General features: G+C 32.5%; 2 protein-coding genes across 4 annotated transcripts; one reads left to right on the top strand and one right to left on the bottom strand.

Annotated features, from left to right (window-relative positions):
• The first annotated feature begins 12,351 nt into the window (after positions 1 to 12,351).
• Positions 12,352 to 14,840, top strand: LOC18038551. Of its 2 annotated transcripts, none has more exons than XM_024182793.1 (4): positions 12,352 to 12,559; positions 12,917 to 13,768; positions 13,853 to 14,182; positions 14,286 to 14,840. In XM_024182793.1, exons 2-4 carry the CDS (start codon positions 13,723 to 13,725, stop codon positions 14,309 to 14,311), a joined length of 402 nt encoding a protein of 133 aa, XP_024038561.1. In that variant the 5' UTR covers positions 12,352 to 12,559; positions 12,917 to 13,722; the 3' UTR covers positions 14,312 to 14,840. The 2 variants fall into 2 exon arrangements, with proteins under 2 accessions (XP_024038561.1, XP_024038560.1); XM_024182792.1 differs by having other exon boundaries at positions 13,853 to 14,193; positions 14,286 to 14,838.
• A 757-nt stretch (positions 14,841 to 15,597) lies between these two features.
• On the bottom strand, positions 15,598 to 18,928 carry LOC18038550. Of its 2 annotated transcripts, XM_024182828.1 has the most exons (3): positions 16,213 to 18,928; positions 16,013 to 16,097; positions 15,598 to 15,880 (listed from the first exon to the last, which is right to left on the bottom strand). In XM_024182828.1, exons 1-3 carry the CDS (start codon positions 18,535 to 18,537, stop codon positions 15,870 to 15,872), a joined length of 2,421 nt encoding a protein of 806 aa, XP_024038596.1. In that variant the 5' UTR covers positions 18,538 to 18,928; the 3' UTR covers positions 15,598 to 15,869. The 2 variants fall into 2 exon arrangements, with proteins under 2 accessions (XP_024038596.1, XP_024038595.1); XM_024182827.1 differs by having other exon boundaries at positions 15,598 to 16,097.
• Positions 18,929 to 20,816: the final 1,888 nt, after the last annotated feature.

Here is a 20,816-nt window from a genome sequence, read left to right as displayed (position 1 = left end):
GGATTGAATATTTTAATCTTTGTTGTTAGCTCAATTAAGTAGATAAATAATTAGTTATTTAATAAACAATAGGTAACCTTTAAAATTAAGTTCATGAATTCAAATTAAATAAAGATACTTCTGAATTCATTACGAAAGAGACAAGTTGTGATCCATTATTTTTAAAAATTTATAAAGAATTTATATATTTTTATTTATACAAATATTTTACACCATTGTTCAAAATTTAAGTGTATATTTATTACATTATTGATGCTGTAAAAAAAAAAAAAATAGCACCATAGAGAGATCCTTTGAAAAATTGCTAAAGTATTGCCTAGACTCTAGTGCAGGTACATGCACCTGGGATTTAGCAATTAACATATATTTTATGCAAAATTTAGGTACTCTTTTTTTTTTTTTTTTACTTAATGACTTAATTTACTTAGAGCATGTTTGAGATTGTTTTAGATTGTCAAATAATCACTTACAATAAAATCTCTATAATTTAATACTTGATAAATTAACAACTTCTACATAATAATTTTTCGCAGTTCCGACTTGGGATAAAGGACTAAATTAATAAGATAATTTTTTTTTTGAAAACCTTCATACAACTTTGTGGTCCCATTCATATCATAAATTAATAATTTTCTAAAATTACAAATATAATTTTTATGATATTTTATTAAATAAAATATAACTCTATTGATACTTCTTTTTATTGAAATTTAAATATAGTTGGATCGCATCTCTAATTTTACTTATTGCTTCTGGATGTCTAAGGGTTGAATTATAAAATTACAAGAATTTTAAATTCTTTTGTTAATTTAATTCATATTTAGTGGATTAATTCATTTTCAACAGAGTAGATTAGTAAAATACAATAAATTTTTAGTTGATTAAAGTATGTGTTCATTGAATTGTGTATGCTCTTTGTAAATTAATAAATTATTAATTTATCAGTTAATTGATACTCTTTAAATTAAAATGTTTTGCATAGACACGATATTATTAATTTATAAAGGTTTTATTGTATTAGACAATCCAACACCCAAAATATTTGATAAACACTTTCTAAAATAGATTATTTGAAAATTTAATTCTCAAGTAATTCATTTTTGTACTAAACCTTAAAAGTTGTTGGGAGAAACTTTTGGAAGTAAGATTTTTCTATGATCTGATTTTGTAATATATCATACAAAATTATCGTCATCTTAAAAACATATTTCCAAACATACCCTAAACAAAAATAAGTTAATTTATTTCTAACTAAAATTTTTAAATAAAAATCGATAAGCCATCGTTGGCTTCGGGTAATTTCATCCGATGACATTGTCTGCTTCTAATGAAATACTGTTAACATGACATCCCTCATGTATTTAGATTCAAAATTGTTCGCCCTACACAATGATGATGGAATCGTCAGCGAAACGAAATTGGTGGCCGTGCACGAACCTTCAAAAGTAAAGCGGCCACCACGACTCCATTATATAGAGGCCAACGAAGGTGAGCCATCACCAACATCTGATAGAATGGCAAAATCCAACCTAGATTCAAGCGGTTTTACAACATGAGCCACCGCCATTGATCGACTGCCTCATGGTTTCCACACACACTTGGATGACTCATGATCCTCCATCAAGCCTCCTACGCTAACAGCAATTCTACCATTGAGTAGATAACAAGATTCTCAATCTAATGGCACCTATTTTGTGAACTTATGTCAATAATTAATATCGCTGTTACGATGATCTTGGCGACAAAAATTTACTTTTTTTACGATATTAATTTTTTAGACATACGTGAGCTTCCACAAAAATTAATATATACATTTTTTGTTTTTATTTTATTTTTGAGTTTAATTTGATAATTTAATTTTTTATTAATATCCAAAAAAGAAATATTATTGTAAAAGTGTAATATTGTAAAAACAAGTTAAAAATAATAAAAAATAATGGCATGAGTGTCAATATTTAGTAGCAGGGACGTTTTGAGGTGTTTTTAAAAATACAAGGACTAAATGGACACTAACCTCATAATATAGGGACTAAACAAGCTTTTACCCTACTTATTGAATAAATTTTTTTTGGCTAATCAAACAAGTTCTTCATTTGTTAATTAAAGATTATTTGGTACATATTTGATAATTGCTTAATAATTATTTGAAATCTGGATAAAATTTCATTTTTTAATACAAAATAAGGACATTTTAGTTATTGTATATAGACACCATATATTTAGGTTCAATTTATCGAACATGCATACCAAATTTATTGTAAAGTTACTGTTTCATAATCTATGTTTACCAACCATGTTATGAATTTATTTAGAAAGCTGATTATTTTGAAATCTAAAAGTGATTCATTGAGTTAGATTTCAATAAATTTGTTTTATGTTAAAATCCAGCGCCATTGTTGCTGGCCTTAGTTCTTCAAGCTGAAATTCAACCATTAAAGCATTATCATTGCAGCAATTAGCAGAAGACGAAGAAACTGAGAAAATAGTAAATGGACAGAAATGGAGAAAGGAGATGAAAGGCGAAAAAAATTGTTTTATTAATGTTGAGTTTTGCACATGAGCACGTGTGTGGTCATGAATAAAAAAGAAAAGGAACAGAATTATGAATTTATAGCTTACAGTGCTAACTTTTATTAATGTTAAAAATAAACATATTTGTAATAATTTTTAAAATGTAATTCTTTCATCAGGTAGGGATTGAATAAAATGTTTAATCTTACATAACTCTTAAAATTAGTAAAACCTAAGTATTCACGAAAAACTTGTTGCTAAAAATAATATTATCCAACACACATTCATTGTTTTTATTATTTTCAATCATGTTTATCAAACGCTTGTTACTCTTTTCATACTTATGATACATATACAAAAATAATACGAAATATTGTTTAAATTCAAAATATAGTAACTCCAAAATACCATTTTCATTTTCGTTTTCATTTTTGTTTTGACAAAATAACAATTCAAAATAATATTGTCTTAATTTTAATGGGTTAAGTGATTAAGTTTGTTTTTCAACTTAACGAAAATTTTCAGTTATTAAATTATTAAGTTATTAAGGCAATTTTTTTAAGTTTTTACTTAATCTTAAAAGTCCAAATGACATCATAAAAAGATATTCTCCAAAATATCCATATCTAATTAATTAATTTTCATACATTCCTAAATAAAATATGAGTAATGATACAGCCACAAACTCTTGTACAAATTTATTTTGTACAAACTGATGTGGCATGATAAGATTGGTTGAATTAAACATCACTTGGCCCACATGATTTGTTTTTATTAATTTATATTTTCATTCAACCAATGAATTAATGCCACGTCAGTTTGTACAAAATAAGTTTGTACAAGAGTTTGCGGCTGTATCATTACTCATAAAATATATCAATTAGTATAATTATCCATCTCCATAACTTGTGACAATATAGTGATAGGCTAATATTATTTTTATCATTTTATTTTCTTCAAATTACCATTATTTATTTTATAACTTTTTATGAAAGTTTTTCAAATAAAAACATCATAAACTATAATAAAATTGATTAACATGTTCTCATTTAGAATATTAAATGGTCGTATTCAATTAAATATGAATTTTGTTGTGATAAAATATTCCTTATTTATGTTCTTTGAGATGTTTATTATTTGGTTAATATTTCTAATTTAAAAGCACACAAATGTAAAAATATTGGTTTTCAGATTTTTTAGTTAAAAAATAAAATAATATAATACTTATTTTTAGCGATTCAAACAAAACAAATGTTATTTAGATTCAGACATGTTAGCTCTATTTAGAGTTTAAACTAACACAAATCTATTCATATTTTGGACAAAAGAATAAACCCCACCTTAGTGTATAATTAGCGCCTGTGCAATATTAGAGATGGAATATGGGCCAAACCTGAGACTGACTCGACCATTAATTGTTGACTTAAGCTCAAGTTTCGGAAAAGCTTAGGCCTATTTGGATCGAGCTTTTTTCGAGCCTGGAATTTTTTTTTAAATGAATTCTTAATATTATTTTTTAAGAATGAATTCTTAGAAGTTAAAAAAATGAAAAGTTCATAAGAGTAAAAATTTAAAATGCTGTTAGTGGCCTTTGGGTTTTGGCCTTAACATTTTACTTGTAAATGGTTGCATTAAGAATTAAAATAAATGTATTTAAAAAATAAATATAACAATTTCAGATTAATAACTTGCCGCGGCCTGAACTGAGCCTAAAAAATTTAAAGAGTAATGCTTTTCATTGCCCTTTAAAATTCATATGAAATCTTATTTCATGCAACCATAATTCTATTATTAGAGAAAACTATATAAAATAGACTATTATAAACTTAATTAAACTAAAATATCTTTACAAACTTGGCTATCTTTAAATCTTAATATACGATATAATTTTTTATAAACTCAAAATAATTGTGAATCAATGAAGGAATAATATACGTAATAATAAATATTTTGTTATAAAAAAGCATGTTTACAAATTAATTAATTTATTCTAGATGATGGTAAAATTTAATTAAAATTTTATTGTAATTTGTTTGTCTTTTTTTTGTAATTTTCATCAAAGAAAGAGCAATACATATAAAAAATATTAAATTTTATAATAATTTTAAAATTGGCTAGAAGCTAAACTCAATTTGAAATTTAGATTCCAGGTTGAGCGAAGCAGAACTGAGCCAAATTGCGTTCAAAATCAGTCGTTTCACCAAATTTTGCCTCTCATAAATGTTAGGGGTGTTCGTGGATTGGATTTTGCGGATTGGATATCAATCCGTATCCGATCCACGATTTTACGGATTATAAATTTTCAATTTAATCTAATCCAATCCACGGATTGGTTAAATTCAATTCAAATCCAATTCATACATCTACGGATTTAACCCAATCCATCATTTTGCAGATTGTTTTGTGGATTAAAATTTTTTTCATTCTATCCAATCCATGAACTAATAAAATAAAAAAATTTAATATAAAAATAATTTTGCTACCAGTCAAATTCAAAATTGAATAAGATTTAAATAAATTAATTATTTAAATAAAGTTAGAATAATACATTCACTACTAGAAAAACAGGCTACTATGACAGAATTTTTGTGATAGATATTAGAAAATTAGGCATTTATCACAAAAATATGACACATATGTGATAGAATTTTCATATATCAATAAGGCATGATAGATTTGTGATAGTTTCTTTATCTGTCACTTACACATGATAGCATATTATATAGTAATGAAACGATGAGTTTAAGATTGGCCAATCTGGGCATTAAACGACACCGTGTCTTGAAACCTTTAAAAAAAATTCTAAGTGTTGGACACTCCTTTGAACTTCACATAGAAAACCCTAATTTCTACATCCAAACCGAATCACACAAAAATACACCATCACACTTGCCGACAACAAATTGCTGTTGTTCGTCTTTGTCGTCATCTTCATCCCCACTCCACAGCTTGCTGGCTATTCCCATTTCCCTTTTATAGCTTGAACAACTGATCTTCTTCAAGTTCGAGCCACTGTTACTGACTTCTTTCGGGAGAGGTAAGTGATTAGTTCTTTTTTTTTTTTTTTTGAAGAGACAACAATCACCATAAATTTATCAAAATTCCTAAAATTATGCCAAAAAAAATAAAGCCGCTCCATGGCCTTATAGGACTGACTTCGAGTTCGTGGACTAACGTGCCAATGACTCCGCTTTATGGCCTTCGTGGAACGATTCCGTGACACGTGAGTGGCAGTGTGCTATTTACGTGGAGTCGGATCGGAGAAGATTGTACTACGAGGAGTTGGCGACGTGAGAAAGACAGCGAGTTAGCTACTACATCTTCGAATTAGGATAAAATTTTGGCAGAATTTGAGCTGAAATTTAGTGGGTTTTGAGTGGTAAGACGAGGTTTTGAGAGAGGAAAATGAGTGTTTGGCTGGCGAGAAAGTGAGAGAAATTTTTTTAGTGTGGAGTGATGGCTTCTCTGTTTTTACTTCTTCATTGTTCTTTATTGAGTAGATGGTGGCGATACAAACTTTTAACATTGTTTACTTAATTAATTGGATAACAATCTTACATGACTGTTATGATTTATCAGATAAATCAGTTAGAGAAGAATGGAGATGTTGTTGCTCAGGCACGAGCAATTACAGCAGTCTAGACATTCTGCCCCGTCTTTCTTTCAAATTTGTTGGCACACTAATAATTTCCTTAGTGACAAGTTAACCAAATTTAGAGGTATATGTGATTTTGATTTGACTTACTCTTAATGAAATACAATTAAGGAATTTTTCTATTGTTTCTAGGCCTTTTGGAGAGTTCGGATTGAAGCAAAGTTTGCCTTAGCTAATACAACATCTAAGGTATTGTTATTATTCTCACCTTTATTTATTAAATATATTGAGCACATGGTAGGTCCACCAAAATGTATGCAAAATCTATTCACCAGAGGTATTTGTATAAAGTGAATTTTTGTGAGAGACTATTCTTCAACTGTGAAAACTACTTTGGTATTTCTCAAACCCATTACAATTGATTGGTGCTTGTGTTTTTCTATTAGAAAGATATCTTCTGTAAAATCTTTGTGAACTACATTTTTGGAAATGCAAATGCTTTGTGTGGTGGTGATTGTGCTTATTTGCTTGGTCTTCTAGCATTTCAGTGAAATGATTTATTTTGACTTGTGCTTATGACTAACTTCTTGACAGAGAAACTAGGCCATTTATGGATGCACTGATATGAATCCTATAATTTTTCTCTTAATTGACATGTTGAACTTTTTGGAAGATATTTTTTTTATTTGATTTGTCACGTATTGTGCTTTATTAGTTGGAAATGTTTTGGTTTGTGGACCATGTTGCACTTACCAGTTCTCAATATTGATATATGATATATACGCACTATTGTACTGGAAATTGATTGAGTTGGTTTGCTCCATCTGGTGAAATTTTATAAAAGTCAAAGGTTTGATGAGAATATTGGACTCCCCAAGTGAGAATCTATCTAAGTTTGAAATTGTTCTGATATCGTTGCTGCAGCACTTTGTTAACTTTTTTGTTTTCTGCTGATCATTCCAGGGCAAATGATATCCGTGATTTTTCAGAGTATCTGTTCTTGAGGTAATGCCTTGAGGTAAGGTATGTAATGAGTTTTGTGAAGTGGGATGTGATAATAATTTTTCCCTTGCTTCATGTGATGAAATCGCACATAATTTTCCCTTGCTTTATGTGATGAAATCTTTAGGTGGTTTGTTTATTTAGTGTTTTTCTATTTCTTTTTATATGATAATTTTCATAGTTCTAGAGCAAGTCTTTCTCTAGTCATTTTGAAACACTTCCACATGCTGCTTCTTAGCCAAGATTGTCTTGCCCTAATGAACAAGTTAAATGGATTTGCGTTGCTTGAAGTCTCAGTGTAATATGTGTTTAGAACTTAGATTGATAAACAAATTTGAACAAATACAGTGGAAGAAGAATAAAGAGAAGATTAAAAAAAAAAAAGAGTAGAAATAAAGAAAAGGATGGTGAAACTTTAGGAGAATAAGGGAAATCAAGAGAAGAGGATCGAATTTTGATGGATTTTATTTAATTATGTAATTGAGGTTTTGTGTTGTTAGATGTTGTGCGTTAATTAATTTGTAATCTTGGAAAAATACTTTATCATGAATTGGGTTAATTGTAAGTGGCCAATACACTAATATATATTCTTCTAGCACTCATCTAAATGTAATATGTGTTTCAGGTGATGTTGGTGGCTCTTGGGAATTTACTATCAGTGTTCTTTTTACGAATTAATTGTTTTTCTAATGATGGGGTAGTGATTGAATATTGTAGAGAATTTATGAGCTACTCTTATTTGATTCACCATGTATTTTGATGATACTATTTGTTGGAAGTTTCAAGTAATTGAAATTTTTAGTATATGGTGATATTCGGTATTTGATAGTTTTTATGAATTTGAACGTAATTTTTATTTCAGTTAATTCAAATTTTAAAATGTGGCTTTTGTTATTTCTATTTCAAAATTCTGGAATTTAAATAATATTAATTAGTATTATTATAATTTCAAAATTAAAAATAATAATTTTGTTTTTTTAAACCTTAAATCTCATGACAGAGAACGTGAATCATTAATATATGAAAGATTTTGAAAAAGCCCACCAAATTCAATATAATTTAAATTACCTGCTAAAATTTCCAATTAATTCTCAAAAGCGTTGCAAAACGACGTCGTTTGGTTCGTAACATATGCGTGATAGATATACACTGTCATAGGAACATGTGATAGATAAAATGTTGTCATAGATATGTGAGAGGGGCTACAATGACAGATGAAAACTCTGTCATAAGAGGGGTCAGATGACATATATTCTCTGTCATGGTAGCTCATTTTTCTAGTAGTGATTCAAAATTTCAAAATATAACATATCAAAATCAATTGTTGAAATAAAATTACAATAACACATTTAAAGTTTCAAATTATGACACACCAAAATGAAAAATGTCTGCCGCCAATTTGTATTTCGTACTTTAACTTGAACAAAATACACATAATTGAAATACATAACAAATAAAGAACTGTTATTTAATAAAAAATTAATAAATATTTACCCTTACCATCCCTTCAAATGCTATCAAGCTTCATCAAATATATTCTTATCAGCTCCCAAAATCTTTGCAAAAGAAAAATGTCAATTTTAAAAAATAGAATTAATAATATAAAGTCAAATAATAATCAGCAAATACAATTAAAGTTAAGTTGTTTCATGTTACCTGCCTCAATATGTTCAATCTTACTTATTACTTCATCAAGGTTTGTCGGAGTTGAGAGCAACCAATTTTGTGTGCAAATCAGTGCCTCCACTGTCCTTGTAGATAGTGAGCACTGATGTGGATCTAGAATACGACCACTAGTGCCAAATGTTAACTCAGACGTCACTGTGGAGAAAGGCATGGCCAAAATATATCGAACAACATAAGAGAAAATTGGATATTTGGAAAAATTTATCTTCCACCAATCTAATATTTCAAAACTTTCATTTTTTAGATTCTCATATGATTTGGTCAAGTAAACATCCACTTTGTTTTGCACTCTATAGAAATATTGTCTTTTAAAATCTACATATAACCTGAATCCAACACCAGCTTAGCATCAACCTCAGTAATCAACCTATAACTCCTTTTCATCATACAAACTACTTAAATTATTCTGCACTTTAACAACTAACTAATTAACTTTAAATTCACCCAAAAATAATACAAAACAATATCTCAAAAAATATTTTTTATGCCAAGGATCAAGTAATATAGAAACAAACAAATAAGGGTTGACTGATTCATAATTTCCCTAATACGTATTGTAGGTGTCATATTCTAAAAGGCACCAAACCATGCCACATGTCCATCCTGTCAATTAAAAAAAGCTATTCCGGCGAAATAACACTCAAGTTATTCCAAGAAAATAACACCCAAGCTATTCTGGGGAGTGACACCTAAGGAAAAATTCCTCTAGAGTTCATAAATATCACAAGAAGGGGAAATTAGTTCCGTAATCCAATAGTCCAAGGAATCACACCTAAAAGTCAAAACAACATGGAAATATGAATGTGCAGAATAATTCCCTACGATTAAATTCACCTCCACGTGTACATAAATGATGGGTGAAACATGTCATTAGGTTGAGGGTTCAAAGCAAAACCCTAAATCGACATCACTCGTCATCTATAAGTAGAGACTCATCTATAAGAGAAAGAGGTCTGTGGCCTTCAAAAAGCAATGTTCATTTTAGAGAGAGAAAACTCATTTTCTCCTCCATTCTCATCTCTTTAACCTTGATCAAATACTACTTGGGCATCAAAGTGCCTTTTTCAGGTAGTCAACCTACCGGAATCGAGGCCAACAATTATGACAAGTTCCCCACAAGCTATAAATATGTATGAAGGTAAAAATCTAGCACCTTTACTTATCATACTTCTTTTCATATTCTCAACCATTATCTTTAAAAATAAATCCTTACTATCCCTCCAAGCTTGCAATTGTTTATGAACCAAACATAATTGGTGTGAAAAAAGTATTGGATGTCACATATAAAGAACTAGAAAGTGTCAAAGTGGCATCATAAAAAATCTTTAAAAATATAGTGAATAACGAGCATATTCCTAATCAATTGAAGAAGGACAAACATGCAAAAACCCAGAGAAAGCTGAGAGTGTGTAAGGAGCAAGAGTTGAAATGTGAAGTTTCTGAAACCAAACAAGGTCGTGATTCTTCTCTAGGGCCATTACACCAGTCGAAAAGTAGTGATCATGAAGTCATTGACGATGGGAACTGGGAGAGGCCTAAGGGTAGTGATCTCGAAGGCTGCGATACTGAAATTGTTCAGCCGGAAGTAGTGATTGTGAAGTGGCTCGTTGGACTCGGTGAAGAAGATGGCTTGCTCTCATGGGAATCGACCGCCATGACATCCTTTAAATCGACGTCGACAATTTAATGAGTCGGTAATAGGTGCTGCACTACTGGTAGTGCGTGTGGTGGTGGGGAAGCTTAGGGTTTTTTGTTTACCAATTATTGGTGACTTGGCGTTATGTGATTAGTAATTTATTTAGCTTAAGATTTTTATTTTGTTTTAGAGTTTTTACAATTTATATTTCTATATTTAATTTTTTTATTTCATATTATTATTTGATAATGGCTAAGACAAATTATAATGCTAATTTCATTATGTAATTCGACATTTATAATATTTTTTAATTAAATAAATATTTTTCTTTTTTTTTTGCAGATTTACAAAAGTAAATCCATATATGATCCATTGACTGTGGATTTTTAAATTTTCAGTCTAATCCAATCTATCAATCCACAAATCAGATTTTTACGGACTAAATTGATTGAGCGGATCAGATTGGATTCGGAACACCCCTAATAAATGTTTGGAAATATTAACAATAATTAGTGGTCATTAAATTGGTCGTCATCATTAAGTTGACATACACAATTAATTAGTATTTAGAAAAGGTCAAAATAATATTATTTTACCTTCTTATATTGTGTATGGTGTATGAGATTATTGAATGTAAGAGAATTTTGGGTGGAAATTCCAAATATCGAAAATCATAATAATAACTAAAAAAAATAACACCATGTCCACTAGAAGCTAAATGACAGAAGAAAATTTCAAATGGTTCACCTCAGTGTGCATATTGTTGCCTCCATATCACCTCAAGACTTTGTCCTCGCTCTCTTAATTAATTAATTAGCCATTACAATTTCTATATGCATATATTTATACATAAATATTTAGGTCTTGGTTGTCATGGGATGAGTATTTTGTGCAATAAACCCATATAGTACTTAGGCAACTTTTACCTAGAAGTTACTAAGTAAACCTTGAACTTCTTGGCTAGCTAAGTTAAGATGTTATGGAAAAGATAGAAAGAAGAGAGAGCAATATAGCAAAGCCAAGCTAGTACACCTTGGCTCAATTTAACCTCTTTGGCTAAAAAATCGAGTGGCCCGCGATAAGACACTCTTAACTTTTTAATATGAATATACTCTTAAGTTATTTGTCTTTATAGTTAATAGAACAATGACTCTATTAGACTATATGGTTTGATAGTAAATTGAAACTGACTATATTAAACCTTCAAAAAACATAATTAAAAACGCTTGCGCCTGAGAAGGACTTGTTGGATCCTTAATCCAACATTGTTATATCTTTATATGTGAATAATTATGTGTTGCGAATTAAATATAAAGTAAAGCCCAATTAAAAGTGATCTATTAAGGTTTTTGAAAATTTGGGCTTTAATGCATCCGACAAGTATGGGGTCTTTAATGCGTAGAAACTTAAAAGATAATTTATATTTCTATGATGGGCTGAAATAGGAATACCTAATAAAAATAGAAAAGTTATCCATATAAGGGGTAATGGTTCCCAAATCACACGTAACATTCTATTTTTTTTTTATATTCCATCATTAAAAATAGTGTGATGAGAAACTTAAAGGACTCTCTAGTAAAATGTGTTAATCAGGAAGGCCAACCATAAAATTTAGAGGGTAATTTATCATCTTGGATTCAGGTATGCTCCCGCATATTCAATTATTGATTCTTGATGACACAACATGAATGTTCTTGGGTTTTAGCTGAGGCAATCCCTAAGTTACGTTTAACGTAACATACGATCAGCACATTTGAAACCGTCAGATGTCTTGCACTTCGATCGAACGGATAAAGAGAGACTGACCTCGCATGGCAACCGGCTGAATTGGTTAATTGAAGAAATGGGCTACCGGATTAAACGGTTTTAATGCTTTTTTTGCAAATCCAGGCGATTGATTGCTTGCTCTGCTGCCATTGAATTACAGAAGGGCAGGAAAGCCAAAGAAGAGGAGAAGAGTGAGGGGGGGATACAATTACAAGGGTAGAAAGTGGGAGAATTGTCGATAGCAGGCCACGAGACCTGCATAATTTGCCCCTCTCTCGATTTATCATTCGATAAATCGAGAACGCCATTCTCGAGCTATCTCTCAAAATTTCCTCTTTATCTCCCACGCCCACATGGATCAGGTTGTTAGTTCTCCTTCTCGTTTCTTTTTATTTTTTTAATTTTCGAATTAATTTTGTTTGGTTGATAGATTATTTTATACAAGTAGTAGCTCTTGAACGCTTTCGATTACTTGTTGTCAGATTGATTAATAAGTAGTTTTAAAATATTATTAGGTTGAAGATAGTCAGTCAATGGAAGTTCACTTAGCTACGTTCTTAAAATTTGCATTTGAGTAATTATACATGGAATTTTTCTTTTCAACAATTGTTCAATTTTTTTCCTTTTATTTTATTTTTAATTTGCTGGGACTGCCTTCTTAATTATTATTGATAAATAAAACAACGAGCCACTGAACTCATCGATCCCATTTGTTGCAGAAATCTGATGTTTATGTTGGTGTCGATATCAACTATGTGCAATCAAAGAAAAATGTATCTTTTACGGAGTGATGTTAAAAGTGGGAGAAGAAACGAGGCATGGATTAGTTATAATTCTAGTACTCATAATCTGAGTGTTGCTTTCAGTGGCTTGAGAAATAATTCAGTAGTGATGCAAGGCCTTGATTATCAGGTTGATTTAAGGCAACACTTACCTGAGTTTGTCACTTTTGGTTTCTCAATGGCGACTGGAGTAGATTTCGCGATATTTAGCATTTACTCGTGGGAGTTTAATTCAAGTTTAGAAATGGATGATGAGACTACTAATCCTGTCTTTAATCCAAAAAGTAGAAGGAAAAACATAACAGCTCTGGTTATGGGATTGTGTCTTGGCGGAGGGTTTTTGGTTGGTGGGGTGGTTTTGATCATTTGGCTTGCTGGCATTGGGAGGAAGAGAAAAGATGGTGATGAAGAAGACAATCAAGGATTCAGCGAGTACATTGATGATTAATTTGAAAGAGGAGCAACACCGAAGAGGTTTCCGTATAAAGAATTGGCTCTAGCGACAAATGATTTCAATGATGATCAGAAATTAGGACATGGAGGTTTTGGTGGTGTTTATAAAGGGTTTTTTTAGGGAAACCAACTCGTAAATCGCTGTTAAAAGAGTGTCACTAGGGTCAAAACAGGGGATAAAGGAATATGCATCTGAGGTGAAGATTATTAGCAGGTTAAGGCACAAGAATTTGGTGCAACTACTGGGTTGGTGTCATGAGAAAAATGAACTCTTGCTTGTTTATGAAGTCATGGCTAATGGCAGCTGTAGATGGAAAATGGCACATGTCTTATCAGGTGAGTGTATCTCATTTTATCAGCTTATTCAATATTTCCTTTCATTGCTTCCTATGGTTAATTGCTGCTGCCAATTTGCATCAGATGGAGAAGAACAGGGGTTTCACAGAGGCATACAGGAACCAGTTCACATCCTTGCATACTATAGTAGCTATGGGCCATCAAAGTATGAAGAACTGGAAAATTTATTGGGTAACATAAGGGATGGCCGTTTCCTACGTGCTAAAGACATGATCTTGAAACTAAATAAACTGAAGTTACCTCTTAAGTGGGAGAACGTGGCAAAGATTGCTGGCAAAGGAGTTGCTCCTGGAAGACTGCATGTGGCTCGTGCTATGGTTGAAGCAGGCCATGTGGAGAATCTGAAACATGCATTTGCAGATATCTCTATGATGGGGGACATGCATACTCCACGTAATGAACCAGTGGGTGCTGTTGAAAAATGTATAGAATATAGTTAATGCATATTTCGAATAGATGAAACTGACTATAAAGTTTCTGTTTGCTGTGGTTGTAGGGGAAGTCAACCTCTGGCAGAGGTAGCAGTTGAATTGATACATAGAACGAGTGGGTTGGCAGTACTTGCTCATCCATGGGCATTGAAGAATCCTGCTGCCATCATTAGAAAGTTGAAAGATGTGGGCCTTCATAGGTTAGAGGTTTACAGAAGTGATGGAAAACTAGTAGGTGTGATATTTACATTGCAAGATGGTTCCCATTACGAATCCAAGAAAGAAATAGAGAGTATTGTGTTGGAAATTCTTTGTTCAATTATTTACTTGATGCGTGAATCTGAATTCGAATCTCAGTTTCTTCTCTAATTGGAAGAAACTGAGTTGAAGCATGGGAAGGCGGTTGTGCGTCGTAAAGGGCTATTTCGGGATATCAGGAATTCCACTTATGGTGGAGAAGCCACTGGCAGCAACCCAGGAATCAGTAAAAGCAGGAGATTAAAAAATTAGATGCACAGCAGAACTCAATTTTTGTAGTTAATAATTGAATCGATGAATCTTGTAGTGTTGTTGTGACTCAATTTTCGTAGTTGATATTTGTATATAACAATGATATAATAATTAGAACAAAAAAAACTATCAGATAATTGTTTCAGCTGATTGCTCACGAACTTTGTCCAACTATTATGGCCACCTACTAAACGCAATCAACAAAATCTATCTTGTTTGTTGTCGAATTTTTAACCATTACGTTTACGTATATAATCCTCTGAATCCCGATCAATTTTGCAGAAAATGACAATCCTCTTGTTACAAATTAATTATGAGGATAAATTCCAATTTTCGTTTCTTGGAAGTTTAGGCAAGCCTCTCCGGACAAGAAAACTTAAAAAAACCGGACTTAATATTCAAAGTATCAGTTTTCACTCCGCCCATCATATCCAAATGATCAATGATCTAACTCTGAGACTACTGGGGATGGAAAAGTGAGCTGATTTCGGCGAGCGAAAAGGCAGATCCACTATTATTGACCCACGCGTATATGCTACTGAGGTGGGATTTTGTTGAGTGATCTTTAATTAATTTTGTCATGAAATAATTGTAGATTAATAACACTGATATAATAATTAGAACAAAAAAACTATCAGATAATTGTTTCAGTTGGTGGCTCACACATCACAGACACAATCTTGCAGAAGGTTAGACGCAAATGCATATAGAAAGACCCACACTGATGGGGCTTATTGTGAATTTCCAAACGCTGCAAGAGGAACCAATGTAATAATTGATGACCACTGTAGATTAATAACACTGAATACACAGACGACATTCTTCTGTGCAACCATAACCACTAAAATTCAGGATCAAAAGGAAGCAACAAATATATGCGTTTAGGGCTGCAAAATTCAAACAATATTCATAAACAAGTTGCTGGCTTTGAAGATATAAATCCAAGGTTACAACACGATCATCATTGTTTCTACATAAAAAACTACCATCACTATAGTCACAAAAAGTTGCCCAGAGTCACGTATGATTATGTATATATTACAAACCATAATATCAGCGGTAAGGACCAAAAAATTGCAGTCCTCTGGACTTCCTCCTCCAAGTCAACAAAAAACCATCACTGCTCAGTTTATCATATATCAAAAGGATCCTGCTTCATAATAATGATTGCATAATTATAGATTTGTTATTACTTAAAGAGTAAGAGTATGAACGACAAACAAACTATAACATGAATTAAATTGAATATACTGCTGTGTAGTGTAAGTTAGAAACAACTTACTGCTATAGTCCTCTGAGCTACCGTGAATATTCGAGCAGCAATACACGCTTGTGGGAGCAGAAACTTCTCCTTCTTCAAGCAAATCCTGCAGACATGGAGCAAGTATTTCATTACAATGTAGTACTACACCGAAATTTAACCTGATGTTACTAGAGATATTCAGATAATCCACATGGCTGAATTAAGTAAAGAGACATTACCACACTAACTTGTTTTACTTTTGAACAACATAACTCGCTGTTTTTGGCCTTATGTATGGTCAGATCGGGAGTGTTGGCATTTTGCGGTGGCAATATTGATTCAAACTTGGAACTTGGCCAACATTTCTCCTCAGGAAGCAGTTGCATCATTACGGCATATGTTGACAAATATCTATCTTTTGTTAGCAATGGATCAACGAAGTCGTCGACCTCTCTCCCAACATTCAAGATGCATTTTGATGCGTGAGCACAAGGGATTCCACTAAGCTGCCAGCTGCCACAGTCACAACATTGCTTTTTAATATCAACGCTAACTCGACTAATGCCATTCTCTAAAACATGCATGACTTGGCCCTCAGTTGCTTCCACATTCATCTCTCTTGCAGCCTCGATTGCGTTGTTTACCTTTTCACGAACAACTGGTGGAAGCTTCCCTTTCCATGGCAACCACGCTGCATACCTCCTCTCGAACAAATCTCTTGTCTTCCTCACGATCGCTTCCATTCTTCGCGTGATGCTTTGTGCAAAGTATTCATGCATCCAGAAAAAAAACTTTTTCCCCATTTTGTTCGTAACATGGGTACATTTTGCCCAAGCAGGCATGCAATGCAAAGCCCACCTTTCCCATTTAGATTCCATCAGCCATTCATAACACCTCTCATCTAATACCTTTATTTCATCCAAGTGTCTGTAGAATTCTGTTGCATTAGTGCTGCGACAAGCCCCCCAAAACAACTGCCACAGTATATTGCTTGGGAATTTTGCCTTCATCCGCTCATAAACAGTCTGAGCACAAATTCTTATCTCCGCCCTACACATTAAGGCTTCTAAAGCATCCTCAACACCGTTCTCACCATCTGAAATAAAGCAAAAACCTTCCCCATTATCCACCCGCAACATTTCACCTAGCTTGAGTAAGAAATTATACCAAGTGGAGTTTGATTCCTCTTCAACTTCGTAAACGGCAACAGGCCATATTCCATCATTGGCATCGATTCCTACGGCAGTCAACATAACCCCACCGAATTCACCCCCAAGACGCCATCCATCAAGCGCAATAAAATGCCTACAGCGAAAGGCAAAACCCCAAACAGTTTCACGCAAACAAAGAAAGAATCCTTTGAACCTTGGTTGCTGTGAATCAGTGCACCATTCGGTTTCGACATGGACTTTGTGCGAGCTGTCCATGTCCTCAATTACAGTAGCCAGCTGGCCAAGACATGTGTATGAATCAGCATGGTCAGCGCCTAGAATTTCCCGGCCCATTTTTTGCGCTTCCAGCAGTTTAGTCTTCGGACAATCAAACCCATATACGCGACGGATTTCATCACCCACTCTCTTTAAAGTAACCTCAGAATCTCCATTCCACTCGTGTAGGAAAGTATACGCTATCCACCTCGAACTCCCTATTTTGTTTCCTCCCTTCGGCAGGCAGTTATGGATGGGATTAATGTTCGTCACTTCAAACATAGGACCTCGGCCAATCTTTCTTCCCTCTATATGCCAGTCACATGTAATGTCTGAGCATTCAGCGGACACACATTGCTCATTGTTGGTAATGCGGCATAGGTTGAAACCATCCCTTACTGCTACAGCCTTAACTGCGTGGCGAAACACGAGTCCATTATCAAAATTTTTCCCCAAATGCAAATTAATTTTGCTGTCATCTCGTGGTGAAAATGTTAAACTCCTCCCGTGCAACAGGTCAGGAGTTTCGTCGAAGTTGTCCTCCACTTGAACCCACTCATATTCTGAATCATAACCTTCCATTTCATCGTCGTTGTCGCTTATATGCGGCAAAGGGTCGTCTTCACTTTCTGAATCTTCAACTGCAAACGGATTCTGAACCACGCTTTTGCTAGGGATGCCTACAGACTTAATTGCATCTTCGAGTCTGTGTATTGCTTTTCCCAACTCCTTGTAAATGGCATCATCTGAATCAGAATCAGATTCTGAGTATAAGTCTCTCCAAACCTCATCATCAGAAATTTTCACTGCCGAACCACCTTTATCTTTGCCTCTGCATTTATTTGATTCATTATCATGGAGACCCCCTGCAGCCTTCCCCCTTTTCTCTGCCAATTTTTCTTCTACCGTTGCTAGGTGGCGAGTACAGCTTTGGACCAAGTCTTCTCCATACTGCAAAGACTGAAACAATGATCTAAACACCTTTCTCTTCCCTTTCCTTTTACTAATTGTCGGATTTCCCCCGCCATCCGTCTCGTCAGTTGCGAATCTCCGTTTCCCAATCTGACCCAGTTCCTTTTCTGTCCCACCTTCTTTGGTTGAAGAATGTTTATCACACATGGCAGAGTTTTCCATCATTACACATGTAAGTATATCAACTGAATATCATTACACTTTGCAACAGGCGAGCTTTGCTTTACGATACAGTCAACCACACATTGATCATCAAGACTGTCTCCAGTTTTGCTATCTACTTTTTTTTTCCTGCCAAACATTTTCCGCGAACACCAGCCCCCATCCGTATTTATACAATCGCTTTGACTTTGTATCACAGGATAGCCTTTGTGGCGCGAAAAGGAAGCAGTTACAAAATCCATCGGCATGGCACGAAATTTTCTTACATCGTAATCTGATTTAACTTTCTCTTTGCCACCCCATTCGGCAACTCCTCTGACATATGATTATTGGATAGAAACGACGGAGCTTGGCCGCTTGCTTGACCAAATTGCTTTTGCTATGTGCTGTGGATTTCTGTTAGGGATTGCCTTAGTAATTTAGTTTATTTTTCCTGTTTTTCCAAAGATTAAGTGGTAGCCAATTGCGTTAATTTGCATATGGAATCGCCCAAGTTACGGCTATTGCTTTCTGAAAATAATATATTCACCTTTACCTTTATTTTTTTTATTTAAATTACGATCCTATCATAATTTAAATAAGGAATAAAATCAATAACATAGACAATTACGATTGTATGACACCACAGTTAATATTCACTACTATACATGTATTTTCAATATAGTTTATTTATTTCAGCTGCAATCGATACTTCAATTATCCTGCTATTCAATCACGTTGTTAGATGGCCTGGGACAAAATCCTTGCCTTTAAATCATTTTCTTGGTTAATGAATCTAAGCCTTATAATGTTATAGTTGCCATGTGTCATTATCATTTTAAAAGGGGTTGGAAAAATGAGGTTACGAGAGGAGCAACATTAATATAAGAGACATACGAGAGTTGCATAAATCTAATGTTATTTTCTCTTATACTGAAATATTGGCTATTTATCTTTAACAATGCTCCTAATTAAAATTCTCTATTTTATGATATGTGCCAATTTTTGTCCAATGAATCTGATCTCTGCCTAATGTTTTCATCAGCATGAAATATTATGTGTACAAGTGGCCATAATTTTACACTTGTCTAAAAAACTGATAATAACTGTTATAAATTATGGTGTAAATATATATGTAGATGACATTAAACTTTGACGCCATACTACTAGTCAAACCTATGCATTTGAAAATAAGAAGAACACGAAGTGCATAGGAACCAAGGAAATCTTATAAAGTACAACTTAGGTGTTATTGAAAGAAATGTTTAAATCAGATACATACATAAACATTGAAACTATTAGCCTCTTGAAAGTAAATTTTGAAGTATACATCGATTAATATGTTTACTTCACACCGTTCTTTTGATGGGACAATATCTTAGAAGGAAACTTCCAACTCATGATACTTTATATTATCTCATTTTTTATTTACACATAATATTAATTACTATAATTTTGGTTAATGAACAACTATAATAAATTAAATAATTTTTACTTATAATATATGATCTAGTTAGAAAGGTGGCCTCACTTCCACGAACTGTTGATATAAATAATTTTGGTTACTTATATATTGGTTTAATTTATCAATAAATTAAACAACGTAATAATTTATTGCATTATTGGATTGTAATAAAAATACTACTCGGTACTACTTTATATGTCGTGTTTGGGAGAACGTCAAAGTGTGGAATTAGACTAATTGTTTGGATAACATTTGAGTGTACTCTCATGTTTGGCAAACACACTTAGATTAGATTAAGTGGACTAAATTCAAATGTAGTTAATACATTTGAATGGATTAGTTATCCTCATTTTTTCATAGTTTAAGGGGGATTAGACTAACAATCTTTGTCTTATTATTATTTATTTGTATTTCTTTATTTATGTATTGTTATTATTTATCTATTTAGTTTTATTCATGGTTCCATTAACATTAAGTAATTTATTTTTTTATTGTACGTATGACATCTTCTTTCATTTAGTTATTTGTATTAACATTTAATGTTAAATACTTTATTCATATTATATTATATAATTAAAACATTATTTATTAAGTAACATCCCTTTTATCATTTGAATATTATGTAATTTTGATACATAATGAATTTAAATTTTAATGATTTAAATTATAATTTATTTAATAATCTAATCGAATCCAGATCATATAGTCAATCCAATTAAATCTTCCGTGCCAAACGTAGCCTGACATTATAAATCTTAACGAATAATGGAACACCTATTAATTACATGATTTCGTATCATATTTTAAAATATTTGTTAAAAATTCACGTGTAATGCTT

The sequence above is a fragment of the Citrus clementina genome, unplaced genomic scaffold (assembly GCF_000493195.1).
Source record: "Citrus clementina cultivar Clemenules unplaced genomic scaffold, Citrus_clementina_v1.0 scaffold_6, whole genome shotgun sequence".
Lineage (NCBI taxonomy): Eukaryota > Viridiplantae > Streptophyta > Magnoliopsida > Sapindales > Rutaceae > Citrus > Citrus x clementina.
This window is presented reverse-complemented; position numbering and strand designations above follow the sequence as displayed.